This window comes from Hyperolius riggenbachi, chromosome 9 (assembly GCF_040937935.1).
Source record: "Hyperolius riggenbachi isolate aHypRig1 chromosome 9, aHypRig1.pri, whole genome shotgun sequence".
NCBI lineage: Eukaryota > Metazoa > Chordata > Amphibia > Anura > Hyperoliidae > Hyperolius > Hyperolius riggenbachi.
Genome location: NC_090654.1, coordinates 83,096,357 through 83,119,755, shown reverse-complemented (window position 1 = coordinate 83,119,755; position 23,399 = coordinate 83,096,357). Strand labels below are relative to the sequence as shown.

Below are 23,399 nucleotides of genomic sequence, written 5' to 3'. Positions count from 1 at the left end.
GCCCTCCATCCCCTGCAACATGGTGTGCAAGACTACCTGTGTCCCCTGGCTTGTGGAGCGGAGTGTGCATGCAACGGTGTCAGCCGTGCAATGATCGGGGATTCTTCCTGTGTGGCAATCGTTGTCTCTCATATCTATGACGCCATCTAGTGGCTTCTTGAGACACAGCTGTATGATCCTAGGGCTCATCTGGCTATGGGGTGGGGGGCAGACTTGTACTGGGGGAACATCTGACTACTGTGGAGGGGGCTATATTGGGGACGGGGCATATATGCAAGTCAATCACTTTTTCCTGCTGGTTTCTTAGGGAAAAGTAGGTACCTCGCTTAAACACGGGTCGGCTTATTTGCGAGTATAAACAGCTACTCAGCTGTTAAACTTAACCACTTGATGACCCACCCTTTACCCCCCCTTAAGGACCAGCGCTGTTTTGAGTGATCTGTGCTGGGTGGGCTCTGCAGCCCCCAGCACAGATCAGGTTGCAGGCAGAGAGATCAGATCGCCCCCCTTTTTTCCCCCCTATGGGGATGATGTGCAGGGGGGGGCTGATCTCTCCTGCCTGCCTGGGTGTTGCGGGGGGGGGGGCACCTCAAAGCCCCCCTCCGCGGCGAAATCCTCCCCCTCCCTCTCCTACCTGGCCCCCCCTGGTGACCGGGCTGCACAGGACGCTATCCGTCCTGTGCAGCCAGTGACGGGACGTCCCCTGTCACATGGCGGCGATCCCCGGCCGCTGATTGGCCGGGGATCGCCGATCTGCCTTACGGCGCTGCTGCGCAGCAGCGCCGTACAATGTAAACAAAGCGGATTATTTCCGCTTGTGTTTACATTTAGCCTGCGAGCCGCCATCGGCGGCCCGCAGGCTATTCACGGAGCCCCCCGCCGTGATTTGACAGGAAGCAGCCGCTCGCGCGAGCGGCTGCTTCCTAATTAATCAGCCTGCTGCGTCGCTGGTCCTGCAGCTGCCACTTTGCCGACGCACGGTATAAGCGTGCGGTCGGCAAGTGGTTAAAGCAGACTTAAAAAGAACCAGAGATGTAGAATTTTTTTTTTTTTTTATACATACCTGGAGCTTCCTCCAGCCCCATAACCCTGGATCACTCCCACGCCGCCGTCCTCAGCTGCCTCTATCCGCCGGCACCGGGTCCCGTACTCCCGGCCAGTCAAGGCAAGCGTACTGCATCACTGCCGGCGGACGCGGCCAATTGTCCGCATCACAGGGGCTTCCGCAATATACGTACACATGCGCCTCCATACTGCGCAGGCGCATGCGTACGTATATTGAGTGAGCCCCTGTGATGTGGAAAATTGGCCGCATCTGCCGGAAGTAACGGGACCCGGTACCGGCGATAGAGGCAGCGGAGGACGGCGGCGTGGAAGCGATCTAGGCTTTTAGGGCTGGAGGAAGCCCCAGGTATGTATAGTAGCTTTTCCTATTTTTTAGTTTGCTCTGTCTCTGGTTCCCTTTAAACTCAGAGCTTCCTCTCTGCTCTAAAAGATACGCAACAGCATAATAAGCTTTGAAGAAAAACATTTCTTTGTTACAGCTGATACAAATTCTGCAATACATCTGCAGTGTGTCTACTTCCTGCTTTGATGAAAGAAGACATATTGTTAACATTTACAAATGAGCTCTCTGCCATGGCAGTCAAGTGACACAACTTGTGATTTAGTCACAGATGAGGGGGAATTAGTAACTAAACTATCTAAATAAATACAGGGTACATTTCTCTAGGTTTTCCTTCTGTTCTGTGCAAGAGTTCAGGTCCACTTTAAGATGCATATAAAATGTTGTCAACAGCAGGAATTGGAACGCAGTTCCTCGGGTGACAGCTTTGGGGCCGAATGCTGCACAGACACATTATTAGGCTACAGCCTCGCAATGCATTCTGCTGGTATGGAAGCAGGGGAGGGGTGAGAAGAACCATGGTGCCGCACACAACAGATTCATTTCTGGTGGGCGGGGTAAGGCGAGTAACAAATACAGCTGACATCGGTCAGCTGCGCACACACTAGACTCTTGCCAACTCCCCCAATCAGCCGCCTCGGCTTGTGTGTGTACTGTACTGAAATAGCCAGGATTCTCAGTGCTCTTACCCTGCGATATTTGTGCAACCACTGGCAGTTACTTTGTGGGCTCCGCTCTATGGCTGCTTTCTTTGACGGCAAAACCTGATGGCGGTTCTGAGAATCCAGCTGGACAGCAGTCATTGGACAAGGGAGAACCCTCTCTGGCAGAATCTGTACCCGGGCCAGCTGAATCCTGCCAAGAGAGGCAAGCGACATGTCAGGAATAAGCATCAGTAAAGTCAGTATCAGCCATGATGTCCATTAACCAAACTGGAAAAAAAAATTAGTTTAACTTACCTGGTACTTTTCCCCGCCCCCTGCAGCCGCCCTGTGCCTGTGGCATCACTGAGCGATCCTTCAGTCCCTCACAGCCTCCCTCTTTCACTTGGATGCGTAGCCCCGGTCCGCATGCTTCCTGATCACGCTTCCGTGGATGGGAGCAGTTTGCGCATGCGCAGTACAGGGAAATCTCTACTGCATATGTGAAAAATGCTCCCAGCGACGAGAGCGTGATCGAGGAAACGTGCGGCCGCGCACGAACAATGGCCAGGGACTCCCCGAGTGCCCGGCCAAAAGTGGCGCCCTGCGGAGGACTGGAGGATCCCTCAGTGACGATGGAGGCACAGGGCGGCTGTAGGGGGATAGTAGAAGCCTCAGGCAAGTTAAACTTTTTTTTCTACAATTAAGGTTCTCTTTAAAGAGGCACTAAAGCGAAAACAAAAAATTATGATAGGATTTGTATGTGTAGTAAAGCAAAGAATTAAAACATTAGGAGCAGAGACACAAGTCTAAATATTGTTTCCAGTACAGGAAGAGTTAAGAAACTCCAGTTGTTATGTATGCAAAAGAGCCATTGAGCTCCACGACTTTCAAAGTTGCAGAGAGCTCAGTCTTCTGAAGCTTGTTATCTCAAGTTTCTGTCACTGTATTTTTTCCCTGCAGGGAACAGTTCAAAAGTTCACTAGCCTGCTCTGTAAAATCATTTAGAATGCTTAGTGTGTGTTATTTTTGCAGCTTCCAGGATGCGGGTGACAGGTAGTGGTTAGGGAGGGAGACCTGTGGGAGCAGTGCCTGCACGGTGTGGTACTGCTAGTGACATAATCTATGATTACGTCCAACCGAAGCCTCCCACCTGAATGCTGCCTAATTTATGCAATTCCTGCTAGATTTGGTACAACAGGCAAAGGGTGTATACTTGATTGGCTGACAGGTGCCTGCTGACCAAGTAAAGGTAGGAAATTGCTAGAGCTGGGAGTGAGCAATTGTGTGTTGCAGTCTTGGACAGGAATACAGAACATAAGTCAATGGGACAATATGTCATTATTCCCACACCTGTGTGCCCGTCCTGCTTCCTGCAGCACTTACCCGTCTGTCTGTGTTCTCATGTCCAGCACTTGGAACCTCTGTCTGCCAATGGCTTTCACCTTCACAGTCTCTATGCCGTACTCCTGCTCCTCCCTGTATGCGTAGATTTCAGCTGTTGTTCCAAAATGAGCCTCTCTCTGAACAACATCACTACAAAAGAAACAATTCCAATCATATGGGAAGTGTGTGTGTCAGAGTTGCCAACTCATCCCTTTAATTACTGACACATCTTAGTTATACAGGTTCTGGGGCTATTTGCACATAGTCAGTGCCTTAACTGCATCTACCTAGCCACAAAACCTGTATAATTCATATGTGTCAGTAATTAAAGGGATGAGTTGGCAACACTGGTGTGTGTTTATATTAATAGGATTCATATCAAGCATTTTCCAGCCACCCACCTGTAGGCCAGCACAGCAAATGTTCTGTCCCGCTGGATGAGACCGCGCACCATACTGACCTCCTGTGGTCGGGAGAGGTGTAGCGGCAGCGTTTGGCCTGGAATAAGCATCACCTGCACATGAGGCAGCACTGGGATCAGCTGACAGCTGTCGTCATCATGCACTGTCCGGCCATGGAACTCCTCCATGTCCACACCCAGGTACTACAGGCAAAACAAGAGCCTTGAATAATACAGAGTACAATTGCCAGGAGCATATTTGATGAACATCTACTGAATTACACGATTGTCAATGCTGGCATGGCGTATATTAATTTTGTTTTTATTTAACAGGGATACAGTAACAAAAAAGTGGCCCTGGGGGGTACTTACCTCAGGAGAGGGAAGTCTGGTTCCTAATGAGATTTCCACCGTCCTCCTAAGCCTCAGGGATCCAGCACTGGCAGCCCCCAAAATACAGGGGCAGCAGCACCTGCAATATTTATATTTCCCGACTCCAGCGCAAATGCGGCTTTCTGATGGGCACCGGTGTAAAAGAGCAGAGCCCGATCGGGTCCGCTCTACTGCGTGGGCGCATAAAGCAGACCCAATCTGGCTCGGCTATTTCCGCCGGAGCCCATCGGAAAGCCCCAAGCGCATAGAGCGGACCCAATGCTCAGGCTGTGCATTTACAAGTGATCATGTAGGCAAGTCCCACAATGACAGTCTAGCTGCACTGCAAGATTTTTATATGGCTAGAAAAGACAGAATAAAGGCGTTCACAGTATGAAACAACGTGTGTACTGTTGAAGGGAACCCGAGCGGAGAGAGATATGGAGGCTGCCATATTTATTTCCTTTTAAATAAATGCCAGTTGCCTGGCCGTCCTCCTGATCTCGTGTCTCTAATACTTTTAGCAATAGACCCGGAACAAGCATGCAGTAGACTCAGCTGACTCAGGTTTTACTGGATTGGCCATATGCTTGTTCCAGGGTTTTGACTCACACTACTTATGCCAGAAGATCGACAGACCTGCCAGGCAACTGGCATTGTTTACAGGGAAATAAATATGGTTGCCTCCATATCCCTCTCACCTCAGGTTTCCTTAAAGGAAACCAGAGCTGAGTAAAAATAAAAGTGTTGTACATACCTGGCGGCTTCCTCCAGCCCCATCCGCAAGGATCGCTCCAACGCCGGCGTCCTCAGCCTTCTCCTGCGCCGATACAGGGTCCCGTAACTTTAGCCAGTCAGTGCAAGAGAAGTGCATTCTTTACGTATGTCTCCGGCAGCTGTGGGATAGATACGTAAAGAGCGCACGTCACTTGTGTCAGACTGGCCGTGACTGGAGGAAGTAACGGGACCCGGTACCGGAGCTGGAGAAGGCTGAGGACGCCGGCGTTGGAGTGATCCGTGCGGATGGGGCTGGAGAAAGCCTCAGGTATGTATAAGGGCTGGTGCACACCAGAGCGGTTCTGGAGCATTTTTTAAAACGCTTGCAGAGGGAAAACCAATTGGTGCACACCAGAGCGGGTCGTTTTTTCCACAAACGCAAACTCAGGGGCTGCAGCATTTATTAGATTTCTGAGGCGTTCCTGTATAGGAAAGTGGAAAACTGTTCTAGATCAGAGCGGTTTTCCAGGCATTTTTGTTACAGAAGCTGTTTAGTGACAGCTTTACTGTAACAATATTTGTAATCTGTTACACAAAAACGCTCCAAAAAACGCTAGGCATGTTTAGAAAACGTCTCTAAACATGTCTAGAATTGCTCTGAAATCTGCTTCAAAAATCTCTAGCGTTTTGCAGATCTCCTATAGGTTTTTGGTGTGCACTGGGCCTAACACTTATTTTTACTCAGCTCTGGTACACTTTAAAAGTAAACCCGAGCTGAAATGAAAAAGAAAAAAGATACTTACCTACGAAGAGGGAAACTTCGGGATAGTCCAGAGGCTTCCCAAGTCCTCCTCAACTCCATTTCCGGTGTTAGGGACCATCTTATTTTGCGGGCCTTACTTCCCTTATTGCACAAGCATGGCCATACTGCGCCTGAGTACGGGAGTGCGTGCGCATTACCACGAAACCGCTTGTAAACAAGCAGCTTCAGCTTACTCTGCAGGTATGGTTATACTCGTGCATGCGTAGTATGGCCACACTTGTGTATGGCAGAGAGCAAGGCCACAAGAACATATCTGATAAGCTATTGATGGATATATTCAGAGGGTCCGAACATGCAACGGTGGGGTCCAGGAGGACACAGGAAGCCTATAGACTATCCAGAGGTTTTTCTCTACCTAGGTATGTATCTTTTTTTATTTCATCTTGGGTACACTATTACAAACATTGCTGCCTATTTAAGGATAAAGTGGATTTCAAACACATGGATCCCCTACAAAGTAATTCGTTAAACCCTAGAAAAACACTCCTTTCTAACAGGAAGTGTCCACAGAAGTAAAAGGACACCTGAAAGAGGGATATGCAGGTTGCCATATTTATTTCCTTTTAAACAATGCAGATTACCTGGATGTCCTGCTGATCCTCTGCCTTTTAAGCCTCATCTACACGGGTAGATAAGGCTCCGATGTGCCTTATCAATCGAGCCGCTGATGCGGCTCGATTGATAAGATCCGACAGGACGGATCTCCCCACCGCCGATTCCCTGCTCGCTTCCCGCGAGGGGACAATGGCAGGGAATCGAGCGGAAGATAAGCGGCGCCGGCGTGGAATCGAATGCGGGGGACGCGGCGGGCACGCGGAAGAGGCGATCCTGCGGCTAATTGAGCCGCTGGATCGCAGCCTCATCTACCAGTGTAGATGAGGCTTAATGCTTTTAGTCATAGTCCCTGAACAAGCAAACCGATCAGGTGACTGAATTAGCTGCATGCTTGTGTCAGGGTTGTCACTGACACTACTGCAGCCAAAGAGATCAGCAGGGTTGCCAGGTAATTGGATTTGTCTAAAAGGTAATAAATACGACAGCCTCCATATACCTCTCACTTCAGGTGTCCTTGAAGGACAGTAATAATCTGACATTGGTACTACAACTTCTCCAAAACTAATAAAATGAATGGCTTATGTTTGACGGTTTAGTGTAGACTCAACAAATTTAAAATAGCTGTAGAAATATACTGCACATTTGATCTGGCTTGTATGAAATAATCGGGCAGGGAGATATAACTGTAGATAAAACTTTTCTACTGTGAGATCAGATCTGCTTCAACTAGTCAGTAACCTGCAATAAGCATGCAGGATGCCAGTGCCCTTACATTCATTGGCTTCATGCTTGTACTGCATCACTGAGCATAAGCCCAATGTGGGCTCAGTGGGTCCCCAATAGTCTTGCCCCTCCCTGCTTTGTCGTGTGACCATGGTCTCAGCTTTTGCATTAGTGCACGGTCAGGAAACAAGGTCAAAGAAAGACAAGCCGGCACAACCACAGCACAGATGTCCCAGTACAAACAAACCCCACCAAGGATCACTGTTGGCTGACTGAAGTAAGCAGTAAGGCTGCTCTGATGCACATTTGCTATCAGATCTGTGTTCAGGACTGCTGTATGGAATTGTCCTTCATACGTACAGCATGAGATGTCGGCAAGCTGGTGTCAAAGTTAATAATGGTTGGCGCCTCTGAGTCCCCTTTATCGGGATCCTCCATTTCCATGTCATCGTCTTCCTCGCTTTCTGTGGGGGAACAGAGCACAGTCATACGGTTACCAGTAATTATCATAAGTAAGATGAGAGCAAATATCAGGGTTAGGAAGGAAATGATAAAACCATCTAAGACGCTCTTGATTTCCGAGAATAAAGTTCGAGACAAAGAAGAATGATTTCAATTTTGCGATAGAAGATTTTAAGAGAAGTTCCACCTCTATTTGCTTGCACTGTTCTGAAGAAGGGGACCCTGCATTGCCCGGACACAATTGTCAACATATGGTGTTTGACATATCATAGAAGAATAAACTTGCGCTTTGCTCTTCGAAAATCGTGTGTGGTAATCAATCCTTTTGACTACTTGATTGATACAGGGTGTTGCTTTGCACTCCTGGTTATGCACTCAAACTGGTACGGTAAGGTGTGCCGCTCCTCACATTTGCACTGTGCTGATTAAAAATATTGCCATCTCAAGCATAAGTGGTGCAATTTTCTTTAAAAATTTAATGTTATGAAAAGTTATTTTCCAATAAATTTTACAGCCAGCTATGCAAGTGTTAATTAAGCATAAAATCTGTACTTTTTTGTGATCTTTAAAAAACGCACACTGTGCAGTAAAGCCACAGTAACTTCCCTCCTACTGTATGTGCAATTAGCTGCACTCAGCAGATGCATTCCAACTCTGCAGAGGAATTTCACCTTTACTAATCAGAAAACTGGCACAGCCAATTGTCACTGTGCTGACAGGAAGGCTGAGCTATGTGTGTGTCAGTCTCTGCAGATACAACTTAAGGGGCCCATACACCTAACGATTTTCCCGCCGATATACAGCCGTTTCGATCACAGTGATCAAAACGGCTGCGAGATCGCCGCGCACACCGCTGACAGAACGATCGATTTCTGTCCGAAATCGATCATTCCTGTCGACCCATCCGTGCGGAAGATTTTTCTCGGTCGCCGGCGGGTCGGGAGTGCGTCGTTAACGTCGTTCGAATGCCCGACGACCGACGCAATACAGCGGGTATACATTACCTGTTCAGGCCGGCGCGAGTTCCCTGGTCTTCTTCTCCGCTTCGGGCTCCAGAGCTACACAGAACTGCCTGTCCCGGCAGTAAGTTTAAACAGTAGAACGCCCTCTACTGTTTAAACTTCCCCTGGACAGGAAGTTCAGTAGCCAGAGCGGAGAAGAAGACAACGGGGACTCGCGCTGGCCGGAACAGCTAATGTATGCAGGGGGGAAGGGGGCCGCAGCAGCGGCAGCTCCACAGATCGTGATCGGTTTCAGGCTGAAATCGATTCACAATCTGTTTGCAGTAAACGTGACCATACGATCCCTCTCTGATCAGATTCGATCAGAGAGGGATCTATCTGTTGGTCGAATCTGATGGCAAATCGACCAGTGTATGGCCACCTTAAGCCAGGGCTGTCAAACTCAAATACAAAGTGGGCTGAGATTGAACATCAAGACCTATTAGTGGGCCAACATCAATGTCTAGGAGTTCCCTATTGTCTAATTGCCCCCCCCCCACCCCCCACCCCCCCCTGCAGTTCCCTGGTGTCTAGTGGTCCTTCTCCCTCCCCTATACAGTTCCGCGATGTCTAGTGGTCCTGCCTCCCCTATACTGTTCCCTGGTGTTTAGTGGCCCCCATCCTCCCCTATATAGTTCCCTAGTGTTTAGTGCTTTCCCCCTTCCTCCCCCATATAGCTTCCCTAGTGTTCTAGGGCTTCACCACCAATATAGCTTCCCTGGTGGTCTAGAGTGGGTCAAACATAATGGAAAGTGGGGAAACCACTTGAGGGCCAAATGTATTGGCTCTGAGGGGCAGTTTTGGCCCACCGGGCAGAGTTTGACATGTATGACCTAATGTAACAAAGTAATATTAAAAACAAAGTGATGCTCATATCTGAATTGAAGAGACTGTTTATTTTTTAAACTGCAAGCATGGAACAATACTTTTGGGCTAGGTTCACAGCGGTCAGTTGGATAACACACATTAAAATGAGTGTGAACTGCAATGGAAACTGGACTCAGGCTTTAATACAAAGCCTGCATGCAGCGAGTTAGAATAACACGATCCGTTACAAAGCAGTACTGTGAACAGCCCCATAGAATTGTACGGGCAGTGAGCATGACAGGCAGAATTATTCTGCAACGCAACTGAGCACTGAACTAGCTTCAGAAATCAACGCTCATCTCTATGGCTTTCCAACTCCTTTCCTCATTCTCCTTTTATCTGGCCTTTTAAAGCAAACCTTTAATCGAAAATTGTATGAAGGGAACAGAAGCGCCAAAAGAATAAAATCCAATAACCATTTTAAAAGCATAAATAGGAGGTAGTGGTGGACTTACCTCCTCAAGCAGACAAACAAACTGTCAATTTCAACTGTGAAAAGTTTTATTTATACACTCCAAGAAATTGTGCAACACGTTTCACAGGCGTAACCCTGCTTCATCAGGCAGTAAAAAAACGGAGTATACAACAGCTGCAGATCAGTGTAATTGGATTTTATTCTTTTGGCGCCTCTGTTCCCTTCACACAATATCTGAGTCCACCTTAGTGGAGGAGTGTTACCCCTTTCTTTCCTGATCTACAGAGAGCGACTTTTTAATACTGAGTGGGGACAGGTTTAATCCCCCCACCTGCTATTACAGTGGTTACCTTTGTGGTGACTCTGCTTTGTGAGTATACTGCACTTACTCTTTATCATTAACATTCATTATCATTCATTCATATCATATTCATTCACTCATTAACATTCATTATTAACATCTATCAATTGTTATGATTTCCTACACTATATTTGTCTCTCTTTGTCCTGTTTTTTAATAGAAAATAAACTTATGAGATAATGAATTTTATGTGTAGTACAGCTAAGATATAGAACATTAGTAGCAAAGAAAAGTATCATATTGTTTTCCAGTACAGGAAGAGTTAAAAACAAACTTCAGTTATCTATGCATAAGAGCTTCTCAGTGCTATTGAACCCATTTGGGTCAAATAGAGTTCTGTTCTCTGAAACCCTTAAAGTGACACTAAAGCGGAAAAAAAATTATGGTATAATGAATTGGTCGTGTAGTATGGATAATTAATAGAACATTAGTAGCAAAGAAAAGAATCTCATATTTTTATTTTCAGTATTATATTTTTTTTTATAACATTCCCTAATATTTGCAGTTTACACACTACTCAGCATTCTAAATGATTTCACATAGCAGGCTAGTGAACTTTTGAACTTTCCTCTGCGGGGGAAAAAACTAAACAAGATACAGTGACAGACAGTTGAGATAAGCTTCAGAAGACAGAGCTCTCTGCGACTTTGAAAGTCGGAGAGATCAGTGCAGCTCTTTTGCATAGATAACTGGAGTTTCTTAACTCTTCCTGTACTGGAAACAATTTTAGACTCATATCTCTGCTGCTAATGTTTTATTTCTTAGCTGTACTACACATACAAATTATTATATCATAAGTTTTTTCTCACTTCAGATTCCCTTTAACCACCCTGGCGTTCTATTAAGATCGCCAGGGTGGATGCGCAGCAGTATATTTTTATTTTATCCCCATCATGTAGCTAGCCTATCGCTAGCTACATGATGCCCCCCTCCCTGCGCTATCCCTCCCACCCCTCCGATCGCCGCCGGCACACTCGCCCATAAGGAAATCCCATTCTGAACGGGATTTCCTTCAGGGCTTCCCCCGTCACCATGGTGACGATCGCGATGACGTAATTGACGTCGTGACGTCATCCGGAGTTCCGATCCACCCCGCAGCGCTGCCTGACACTGATTGGCCAGGCTGCGCACGGGATCTGGCGGGGGGGGGCTCTATTGCGGCGCGTAGCGGCGGCGATCAGAGTAGCCACGCAGCAAGCTCGTCCATACCGCTAAGGAGGTTAAAAAGTCAAGAAACAGTGAGAGACAGCTTGAGATAAGGTTTTACTGCAGGAAAGTTCAAAAGGTCATTACTTCTGCTTTGTTTTATAGTTTAAAACACAAAATGATTCCTGAGCAAAGCTGAGTCTGTCTTCTCTGATGTCTTTTCAAGGCCAAGCCTGCCCCCTTCTGGCTATGTTATAATGACTCAGCTATAATGATTCCTGAGCAAAGCCAGACTGAATGCTCAGTCGGGGATTTTATCAGGGCTGATTAGAAGCCAGCTGAGCAGTGAAGAATGAAACAGAGCAGGGTAGGTGTTTTGTCTAATGTTCCCACTGATATATATGGTAAAATACATGAGGGTGTTTCATTTAACCAAGGACTACCCGTATTGTAAACAAACAACAGTACACTCATAATTTATGATGGGGACTTTCCAATTATTTTTTTTTAAGTGCAGTGCATAGGTAGGGCAAGAGGAATACAATCCGATCCATAAACATTTGGACAGAGACCACTTTTTTCTAATTTTGGTTCTGTACATTACCACAATGGGCATGATTCACAAAGCTTTTTCACCTTATCTATGTTACATTCTAAGCTCCGAAAGAGCAAAATAGAATACAATTAAGGTAAGAAAAGTATGTTGCGGAAATGTGCTGAAAGGTTATTTTTATTAATTATGTGATAAATAAGGCATGTATGAGAAGTATTATGAATGGAGCCGATTGAAATTTAAAGTGTACCTGAGACGAGGGTAAATAAAAGTTTTATAAATGCCTGGGGCTTCCTCCAGCCCCCTCCGCGCAGATCACTCCCTCACTGCGGTCTGAAGCCTCCTAGATCCTCCAGTAGCGGCCCCATTCTCCACGGCCAATTAGACATACTGCATATGTGCGGCCTGGCCGCCCAACGCACTCCAGCCGCCAGAAGCCACGGGAGCATGTTGGCCGCACTTCCCCGATAACTGCAGACAACGGGACCTGCTAACGGAGGATCTAGGAGGCTTTGGACCGCGGCGGGGAAGCGATCTGTGCGGAGGGGCTGCAGGAAGCCCCAGGTATGTATAAAACTTTTATTTCCCCTTGTCTCCGGTTCACTTTAGATGAAACAACTCGGATGCAGTTGAACTGGAGACTTTCAGCTTTAATTCAGTGCAGTGAACAAAACAATTGTATAAGAATGTGAGGAAACTAAAGCATTATTTTTTAACAAAATCCCTTTATTTCAGGGGCTCATAGGCAGGTGTGGGAAAGTCCATTGTTATGTCATTATCAATTCGTAAGCAGATTTTGTTCACCCCACTAAAATAAGTCTGCATGCACTTCGAGTGTATCTCAGTTGTTTCATTTCAAATTCACTGTAGTAATGTACAGAACCAAAATTAGGAAAAACATTTTCGGTACTTATCCGTTAGCCGGGCGCATCCGGCAGGTGGCGCTGTTGTTGCTAATTCCAATGATAATTACTTCACGTAACAAAACTGTCAATGTAAACGCTGCGGGGGGCGCTAATTGCATTCCTAGTTAAGATAACAATAGGTGTATTAAAAAAGTGAATTAAATGAGAAATAAGCCGGCGGCAATGTAACAGATCAAGCCGCCGGCTTCGTGTCTCGCTCTCCTCCCCCTTGCCCTCTCTCGTATAGAACACTGGCAGCCCTGGGGGGGGGGGGAACAGAGTCGCCCCAGAGTCGTGTCCCCCCAGAGTCGTTCGTCACAATAAAACAGGCAGGATTCCCTGCCGCGACGAACGACTCTGGGGAGACATGCATGTCCCCCCCCCCAGGGCTCTATACGAGAGAGGACAAGGGGGGAGTAGAGCGAGACACGAAGTCGGCGGCTTGTTTTGTTACATTGCCGCCGGCTTAATTCTCATTTAATTAAATCACTTTTTTAATACACATATTGTTATGTTAACTAGGAATGCAATTAGCGCCACCCGCGGCGTTTACATTCACAGGTTTTGTTACGTGAAGTAATTATCATTGGAATTAGCAACAACAGCGCCACCTGCCGGATGCGCCCAGCTAACGGATAAGTAACACATTTTCTTTGTTCAAATATTTATGGACCTAACTGTATTTGCTGTAAAAGGATGCCATATAAACAGTTCCAACAAAAACTAATACAGAAATATAGAATATACAAAATATTCAACATCTCTCTCTATCATTGGGTGTAGTCCCCTCACGCCTGAAAGCCACAACTATTGCGCCAATTCCCAAAAATCCTAGGATAACCTGTCTTCACGACTACCGACCAGATGCTCTAACCCCTGTCATCGCCAAGTGCTTGAAACAATTGGTATTCACACATCAGAACCTTCAATCCAAGCAAATCTACAGTCCGGGCCAAAAGTTTTGAGACTGTCAAAAACATTTGGTTTCACAAAGTTTGTTGCTAAACTGCTTATAGATCTTCGTTTCAGTTGTTTATGTGATGTACTGAAATATAATTATAAGCACTGCATACGTTCAAAGGTGTTTATTGACAATTACATGAGATTTATGCAAAGAGTCAGTATTTGCAGTGTTGGCCCTTCTTTTTCAGGACCTCTGCAATTCGATTGGGCATGCTCTTAATCAACTTCTGGGCCAAATCCTGACTGATCGCAACCCATTCTTTCATAATCACTTCTTTGAGTTTCTCAGAATTAGTTGTTTTTGTTTGTCCACCCGCCTCTTGAGGAATGACCACAAGTTCTCAATGGGATTAAGATCTGGGGAGTTTCCAAGCCATGGACCCAGCATTTCAACATTTTGGTCCCCGAGCCACTTAGTTATTACTTTTGCCTTATGACACGGTGCTCCATCGTGCCAGACAATGGATTGTTCTTCACCAAACTGTTGTTGGAAGAAGTTGCTGTTGGAGGGTGTTTTGGTACCATTCTTTTTTCATGGCTGTGTTTTCTGGCAAAATTGTGAGTGAGCCCACTTCCCCACTCCCTTGGATGAGAAGCAACCACACACATGAATGGTCTCAGGATGCTTTACTGTTGGCATGACACAGGACTGATGGTAGTGCTCACCTTTTCTTCTCCTGACAAGCCTTTTCCAGATGCCCCAAACAATCGGAAAGGGGCTTCATGAAAGAATATGACTTTGCCCCAGTCCTCAGCAATCCATGCACCATACTTTCTGCAGAAGATCAATCTGTCCCTGATGTTTTTTTGGGTGAGAAGTGGCTTCTTTGCTGCCCTTCTTGACACCAGGCCATCTTCCAAAAGTTTTCGCCTCACTGTTCATGCAGATGTGCTCACACCTGCCATTTCTGAGCAACCTCTGCACTGGTTGCACTCCGATCCCACAGCCGAGTCCTCTTTAGGAGAGGATCCTGGCGCTTGCTGGACTTTGTTGGACGCCCTGAAGCCGAATCCGAGATGAAAAACTATACACTATACCAGGGGTCTGCAACCTTTAAGACATAAAGAGCCACTTGGACCAGTTTCCGAAAAGATAAAAAAACTGGGAGCCGCAAAACCATTATAAAACAAATCTAACACTGCATATATTGTTTCTTACCTTAATGCTATATACAGGATCAGATATGACCCCAATATGCACAAATCGTTAGCAGATCTGACCCCAATATGCACAAATTGTTAGCAGATATGACCCCAATATGCACAAATCGTTAGCAGATCTGACCCCAATATGCACAATCCTTCAGCAGATATGAAAAGAAAAACCCATTTACTCACCTAGTCAGAAGACCTCCTGTCACAATCTCCTCCTGTCCCGACCTCCTTGTGGCGCGCAACTCCCACGATCCTCTTCCTTCCCGACGTCACGTCCTGCCTGCATTACACTGCAGGGCTACGGGAAAATGGCCGCCCTAAGCCCCGCACCGGTCCGGCGGCCTCTCTGATAGGCTGCAGGCCAGCGGCAGCACACGTCACGCGCGCCGCAGCCACTGACACACACTACCTGAGCCGCGGCCTAGGAGCCGCGGCAAAGGTGAAAAAGAGCCGCATGCGGCTCTGGAGCCACAGGTTGCCTACCCCTGCACTATACTATATAACTATAACAAGTAACTTGTCTATATATCTTATCTAAAGTTTAGATAGTTTACACAGCAAATATAGCTGCAAACAGCTTCAACAGAAAATGATTATTTCTTCCTGTGATACAATGAGGGCAGCCATGTTGTTCGTAAACATTACACAGGCAAGCTTCTCCAGCCCTCAGCTCAATACCGTCTCCTCCCCTCTGCCTCTGAAATCTCTGGCTAGTAACGCCTCCCCCTTCTCCTGCCCAGACTGAGTTTTCATAAGCCCTTGCTACTGTCTGAAAATGCCAAGGCACTCTGAAAAGCTGTGGGCGAGGCTTGTTTAGTTTATAGGGAATTAGAGTATTAAAAAACAAAAAAGTATTTGGCTTGAGGAATGCCCTATAAATTATATGAAAGGAACACAATTATGCAATGAGTAAAAGTTTATCTCAGATCCACTTTAAAGAGAATCTGTACTCTAAAATTCTTAGAAATAAGGACGAAAGTTTTGTTACAGAGTCTCTTTAACAAGAATTGAACCTCTTTCCTTGAAGTTCTTGATGATCCTATAAATTGTTGTTTCATGTGCACTCTTAGTAGCCACAATATCCTTGCCTGTGACGCCATTTTTATGCAACGCAATGATGGCTGCATGCGTTTCTCTGCTGGTCACCATGGTTAACAATGGAAGATCAATGATTTCAAGCATCACCCTCCTAACATGTCAAGTCTGCCATTCTAACCCAATCAGCCTGACATAATGATCTCCAGCCTTGTGCTCGCCAACATTCTCACCTGAGTTAACAAGACGATTACTGAAATGATCTCAGCAGGTCCTTTAATGACAGCAATTAAATGCAAAGGAAAGGTTTTTTTTTTTTTTTTTATTCAGTTAATTTTCATGGCAAAGAAGGACTATGCAATTCATCTGAACACTCTTCATAACATTCTGGAGTATATGCAAATTGCTATTATAAAAACGTAAGCACCAACTTTTCTAATTTCCAATATTTTTGACAGTCTTAAATCTTTTGGCCAGGACTGTAGATCAACACCAGTTTGCCTATCGAACAAATAGATCGACTGAGGACGCCATCTGTGTAGCTCTCCAACCTGCCCTCTCACACCCAGAAAAGCCCAACTCCTATGTAAGGATGCCCTTTGTTGACTACAGCCCAACAGTATAGAAAGAATACCAAATAATATACAATATTCACTAAGGAATGATAGTACTAGCTAACCCTGATAGTACCAATGCTGATAAACTATTCCGGGATAAGGAAGTAAGGATTGGGGCAAGTACTAATTTAAACAGATCAGCAGTATTTTGGGCACCTCCTAGCTAGTCTTGCAAGTTAAAAAGAACCTGAAGTGGGCTCTGTGAAGCTGCCCCCTACAATCAGCACAAAAAAAATGCCATCATGTTTGATTAGTGCTCTGTTTGTGCTGCTTTCATTTTGAAGATAATAGCACTTATTTTCTCCAAAACTATAACATAACCCAGCCACTGTACAACACCCAATGGGCATGAAATGGGTACGGATGGGTAGTGCTCTGTGTGTGCTCATTTGTGCTGGAAAAATCATCTTTCTATTTTTCATAGTTTTTGAGATATTCAAATTTTTCTAAAGGTCAAAAGTGCACTGAGCCTTAATCAGCCATTGCAATGTAGTAGGGGGCTGAGTGGACTTTTAACCTTTATAAAATTTTGAAGATCTCAAAAACTATAAAAGATAGAAAGAAGATTTTTGCAGCACAAATGGGCACATTAACAGCACTAGCCACGCATACCAGTTTTATGTCTGTAGATTCTTGTAAGGGGGCTGGGTGATGTTATTGTTTTGGACAACATATGTGCTTTTATCTTCCAAAAAAATGAAGCAGAAAACTTGTTTTTTCCAGCACAAATGGGCACAAACGTAGCTTTAAAAACATGATGGAATTTTTATTTGTGCCGATTGTAGGGGGGGGGGGGGGGGGTACCTTCATGGAGCTCCTTAAGTGACTTGGATATGGAGGCTGCAATGTTTATTTCCTTTTAAACAATACCAGTTGCTTGGCAGTACCGCTGATCTCTTTGGCTGCAGTAGTGCCACACACACCTGAAACAAGCGTGCAGCTAATTTTGTGAGATGTTTGTTAAAAACATCTGATCTGCATGCTTGTTCAGGGTCTAGGCCTAAACACAGAGGCAAATGACCAGCAGGACAGCCAGGCAATGTGCATTGTTTAAAATGAAATAAATATGGCATCCTCCATATAGCCTTGACAGCTCATAAAGATAAGGCTTCTGGAAAAAGGAGTAAAGAGTACAATGCACTTGGGGGTGATTGTCTATCATTCAAAGATCCAGCATTACAGATCTTTAAACAAGCTCAATGTACACCTGTATAAACTCTCCATTCTCATCTAGCACGTTTATACACTAAATCCCTAGTGGGGTTACAAGCAAACCAGGAGGGAAAAAAAAAAATCAGCTGGCACTACACTGAAGTAGATGGTTTGGATGACGTTTGCAGCAGGGCTGTGGAGTCGGTACAAAAATTACCCTACGACTCTGACTCCTCAGTTTATGAAACGACCGACTCCGAGTACCCAAAATGGCTCCAACTCCTCGACTTACTTACCAGGGCTGTGGATTTGATACAAAAATCATCCGACTCCCGACTCCTCAGTTTATGAAACCACTGACTCCAGGTACCCAAAATTGCCCCGACTCCACAGCCCTGGTGGGCAGACCCACAACTTGTACTCTGGTGTGTTCTATTAGAAAAAACTGTGTATACAACAGCAAAAGCAATGCTGTACATACGTGCAAACGGTCAGCATCACAACATCAGCAGTTGCAGCAATTGTGAACATCCCGTTGTGGGTATAAACAGATGCAGGGCACAAGAAGCCTAGCAGCCATTTAGCGCAGGACGCTTCTTCCGAGGCAAGCCTTGCCCGGCACCACTTTGTACGCACAATGGTATGTCTGCAATTGATGCAACCTTGCTATAATGTTGAACATTTGCAAGTACAAGTAAAAGGTTCTGCTCCTCTCCTTTGCTCATGTGGAGTTAGTAGTGCGTTTTCACTACCCTCATCCCTTGGAGAGGCACCAGACATTTGGCAACATTCTGGCTTTAAAACAGGGGATGGGTCTAAATTCTCTATTACCATTCTTAGTAGATACCAGTAGTCCAGTAGTAACCAAAAGCATGCATAGCAGGTGCTCTGACTGAAGTCAGACTGGATTAGCTGCATGCTTGTTTCAGGTGTGTGATTCAGCCACTACTGCAGCTAAAGACATCAGCAGGAGAGTAAGGCAACTGGTATTGTTTAAAGAGACTCTGTAACATTAAAAAGATCCCCTGGGGGGTACTCACCTCGGGTGGGGGAAGCCTCCGGATCCTAATGAGGCTTCCCACGCCGTCCTCTGTCCCACGGGGGTCTCTCCGCAGCCCTCCGAACAGCCGGCGACTGTGCCGACTGTCATTTCAATATTTACCTTTGCTGGCTCCAGCGGGGGCGCTGTGGCGGCTTTCCATTCCGAACTACACGGAAATACCCGATCTCATTCGGGTCCGCTCTACTGCGCAGGCGCAGGAAACTTGCGCCTGCGCAGTAGAGCGGACCCGACGGCGATCGGGTATTTCCGTGTAGTTCGGAGCCGACAGCCGTCAGAGCGCCTGCGCAGGAGCCAGGAAGGTAAATAATGACGTCACCGCTGCCCGGACTCCACGGAGGGCTGCAGCGAGACCCCTGACGGATGGAGGACGGCGTGGGAAGCCTCATTAGGATCCGGAGGCTTCCCCCACCCGAGGTGAGTACCCCCCAGGGGATCTTTTTATGTTACAGTTCCTCTTTAAAAGGAAAAATCCATATTCCTCTGAGTTTAGGTTCCCTTTAAAGTTCTTCACCATATAGGCCACCATAGGCACTCTGACTGGTATAGGGCTACACAGCCCCATACGTTGCTAGCGTGATGCATTGTATATTATGACACGTTTTCCTATGGCTAGCATTACATTATACCTTTTGTGGGATCAGACCGGCCAGGACAGCCTATACTCTCCGCAAGCTCTGCTTGCTATAACAGAATTGCTGTTGTTTATCCCCTGTTTATTGCCTGAAGAAGTGGGCTGTGCCCGCGAAACGCGTTGCATCCTTGGGGTATTTTCAATAAATGTGTATTTATTTATTTAATCACAGTCCTTGGTGTCTGCTTTAACGGAGGCAAGTCCACCACTTCCTCCCAGCAATTTTTTAAAATTGTATGTACTTTTATTCTACTGGCGCCTCTGTTCACCTACCAGTATATTCAAGTCCACCCCAGGTGGAGGGGTGATCTACCCTTTTTCTCCTATCTACAGAGAGCGACTCCTTAACCACCCTGGCGTTCTGATTAAATCGCCAGGGTGGCTGCGGGAGGGTTTTTTTTAAATAAAAAAAACTATTTCATGCAGCCAACTGAAAGTTGGCTGCATGAAAGCCCACTAGAGGGCGCTCCGGAGGCGATCTTCCGATCGCCTCCGGCGGCAAGAAATAACACGGAAGGCCGCAATGAGCGGCCCTCCGTGTTTCGCTTCCCTCGTCGCCATGGCGACGAGCGGAGTGACGTCATGGACGTCAGCCGACGTCCTGACGTCAGCCGCCTCCGATCCAGCCCTTAGCGCTGGCCGGAACTGTTTGTTCCGGCTACGCTGGGCTCGGGCGGCTGGGGGGACCCTCTTTCGCCGCTGCACGCGGCGGATCGCCACGCTGCAGCGGCGATCAGGCAGCACACGCGGCTGGCAAAGTGCCGGCTGCGTGTGCTGCTTTTTATTTGGTGGAAATCGGCCCAGCAGGGCCTGAGCGGCAGCCTCTGGCGGTGTTGGACGAGCTGAGCTCGTCCAGACCGCTCAGCAGGTTAATTCTGAGTGAGGACAGGTCTAATCTCCTCACCTGCCTATTGAGTGGTTACCTTAACGGTAACCCATGTTTGGGAGTATTACCATCTCACTGTCTCAATTATTCAATCTGTCTTGACATACTACACCATATTGGGCTCTCAATTTCTCTTCAATTATACTCTCCACATGCATCAATGAGTTTTAGGCTCTTATGACCCTGTTGCCAGTACATGAGCATTTTAGGTAAACACTAACTACTACATGCATCCACAGCACATCTACAACATCCACAACACCTGAATCTGGCCCTTGACAAACCCTATGGAGGAACAGAGTTGTATGGGGTGTAGACAGATAATGTAGCAGGTATACATATAATCCCAGAAAGATATACAGTAAAATAGGGCTGTGTGTAGGGTAAACAGAGGATGTAGCATGTATACAGCATGCATAGGATCCAGGAAGTATATACATTAAAATAGGGATGTTTGTGAAGTACACAGATGATGTAGAAGGTATACAGTGTCCAAGCATAGAATTCAGGAAGTATATACAGTAAAGGGCTGTGTGTGGTGTATACAGAGGATCAATGAAATATACAGTAAAATTGGGCTGTGTGTGGTGCACACGGAGGATGCAGGGGGTATATATGGGGGAATAGGGCTGTGTGTGGTGCACACTGAGGATGCAGTGAGTACATATTGTGGAATGGGGCTTTGTGTCAGCAGTATACAGAGGATACAGGGGGTATACATAGAGGAATAGGGCTGTGTGTGGTGCACACAGAATATGCTTGGGGTATATATGGTGGAATAGGGCTGTGTGTGGAGCACACAGAGGAGAAAGCAAGTATACAGTGTGTATGCATAGGGATCCAGGAAGTATATACAGTATAGGGCTGGGGTTAGGGGGGTATACAGAGGACACAGGGAGTATACAGGGTTTATACATGGGACGCAGGAAGTATATACAGTACCGGGTTGTGGTAGGGGAATATACAAAGGATGCAGAGAATATAAAGCATGTATACATGGGATTCAGGAAGTATATACAGTATAGGTCTGTGGTGGGGAGTATACAGAGGATGCAGCGAGTATACATGCATTGGATACAAGAAGTATATACAGAGTAGGGTTTTGGTAGGGAGGTATACAGAGGATGCAGGGAGTGTACAGCGTGTATGCATGTGATACAGGAAGAATATACACAGTAGGGCTTTGGTAGGGAGGTATACAAAGGATGCAGGGAGTATACAGCGTGTATGCATGGGATACAGGATGCACATATAGAATAGGTCTGTGGTAGGAGAGTATACAGAGGATGCAAGCAGTATACATGAATGGGATACAGGAAGAATATATAGAGTAGAGCTGTGGTAGAGGGCATATACAGATGATGCAGGGAGTGTACAGCATGTGTACGTGGGATACAGGAAGGATACACAGTATAGGTCTGTGGTGGAGAGTATACAGAGGATGCAGGCAGTATACATGCATGGGATACAAGAAGTATATACAGAGTAGGGCTTTGGTAGGGAGGTATACAGAGGATGCAGGGAGTGTACAGCGTGTATGCATGGGATACAGGAAGAATATACAGAGTAGGGCTTTGGTAGGGAGGTATACAGAGGATGCAGGGAGTATACAGCGTGTATGCATGGCATACAGGAAGAATATACAAAGTAGGGCTTTGGTAGGGAGGTATACAGAGGATGCAGGGAGTATACAGCGTGTATGCATGGGATACAGGATGCACATATAGAATAGGTTTGTGGTAGGGGAGTATGCAGAGGATGCAAGCAGTATACATGCATGGGATACAGGAAGAATATACAGAGTAGAGTTGTGGTAGGGGGCATATACAGATGATGCAGGGAGTGTACAGTATGTGTACATGGGATACAGGAAGGATACACAGTATAGGTCTATTGTAGGGGGCATATACAGAGGATGCAGGGATCGTACAGTATGTGTACATGGGATACAGGAAGGATACACAGTATAGGTCTGAAGTGGGGAGTATACAGAGGATGCAGGGAGTATATACGCATGGGATACAAGAAGTATATACAGAGTAAGGCTGTAGTAGGGGAGTATACAGAAGATGCAGGAAGTATATACAGTATAGGTCTGTGGTGGGGAGTATGCAGGGAGCATATAACATGTATGCATGGCAACAAAAAGGGATTCACAGTATAGGTCTGTGGTGGGGAGTATACAGAGGATGCAGGGAGCATACAGTGTTTATGCAGGGCATCCAAGAAGTATATACAGTATAGGTCTGTGGTGGGGAGTATACAGGGAGCATATAACATGTATGCATGGCAACCAGGAAGGATTTACAGTTTACGTCTGTGGTGGGGAGTATACAGAGGATGCAGGGAGCATACAGTGTTTATGCAGAGCATCCAAGAAGTATATACAGTATAGGTCTGTTTTGGGGAGTATACAGAGAGCATATAACATGTATGCATGACATTCAGGAAGGATACACAATATATGTCTGTGGTGGGCAGTATACAGAAGATGCAGAGAGCATACATCGTGCATGCATTTCATCCATGAAGGATATACAGTATAGGTCTGGAGTAGGGGAGTATACAGAGGATGCAGAGAGCATACAGTGTGCATGCATATCATCCATGAAGGATACACAGTATAGGTCTGGAGTAGGGGAGTATACAGAGGATACAGGGAACATACAGCGTGCATGCATATCATCTATGAAGGCTGCACAGTGACAGAGGCTATGCGGGGTATACAGAGGATGCGGCGAGGTTACAGGAGGTATATGGCGTCTATACAGCAGTGTGGAAGGTGCAGGGGTACCCGGGATGAGTTGCAGCTGGTTTCCCATGTTGTTATGGACAGGGTCTTCCTCTCCCTCTTCCTCCGCCATTCCTGTTTACCCGCGGAGCATGTCGGGAGTCTGGAGCCGAAGCCAATAGCTGCAGAAGAACGCAGTCACGTGACGCGGCTAGGGAACACCATATCAGTGACTGCCCGGGGCTCGCTGTCACCGGCGGACACGCCCCCTGCAGGGGAAGAGAGCTGGGTGGGTCTGACTCGCCTGGTGATGACGAGTTTAGTTACCCTCCCCAGTAGGAGAAGCAGGCGGAGAACTGCATAGGGCAGCTACACTAACATGCTCTCCTTTTTATGGGAATATACGTTCCAACGGGTCCTGCCAACAGTATAGG

At 46.4% G+C, this 23,399-nt stretch overlaps 1 protein-coding gene across 1 annotated transcript in view; it reads right to left on the bottom strand.

The window, feature by feature from the left end:
- The window catches only part of CRBN (cereblon), a 41,944-nt gene extending 18,809 nt beyond the window's left edge, over nt 1-23,135 (bottom strand). The window contains exons 1-5 of the mRNA XM_068253124.1: nt 23,029-23,135; nt 7,383-7,486; nt 3,834-4,036; nt 3,433-3,582; nt 2,095-2,260 (exon numbers count right to left, since the gene is read on the bottom strand). Of these exons, the coding sequence (XP_068109225.1) occupies nt 2,095-2,260; nt 3,433-3,582; nt 3,834-4,036; nt 7,383-7,486; nt 23,029-23,098 (693 nt within the window). The 5' untranslated portion in view covers nt 23,099-23,135. The remainder of the gene's footprint in view (nt 1-2,094; nt 2,261-3,432; nt 3,583-3,833; nt 4,037-7,382; nt 7,487-23,028) is intronic.
- Between the last annotated feature and the right edge of the window lie 264 nt (nt 23,136-23,399).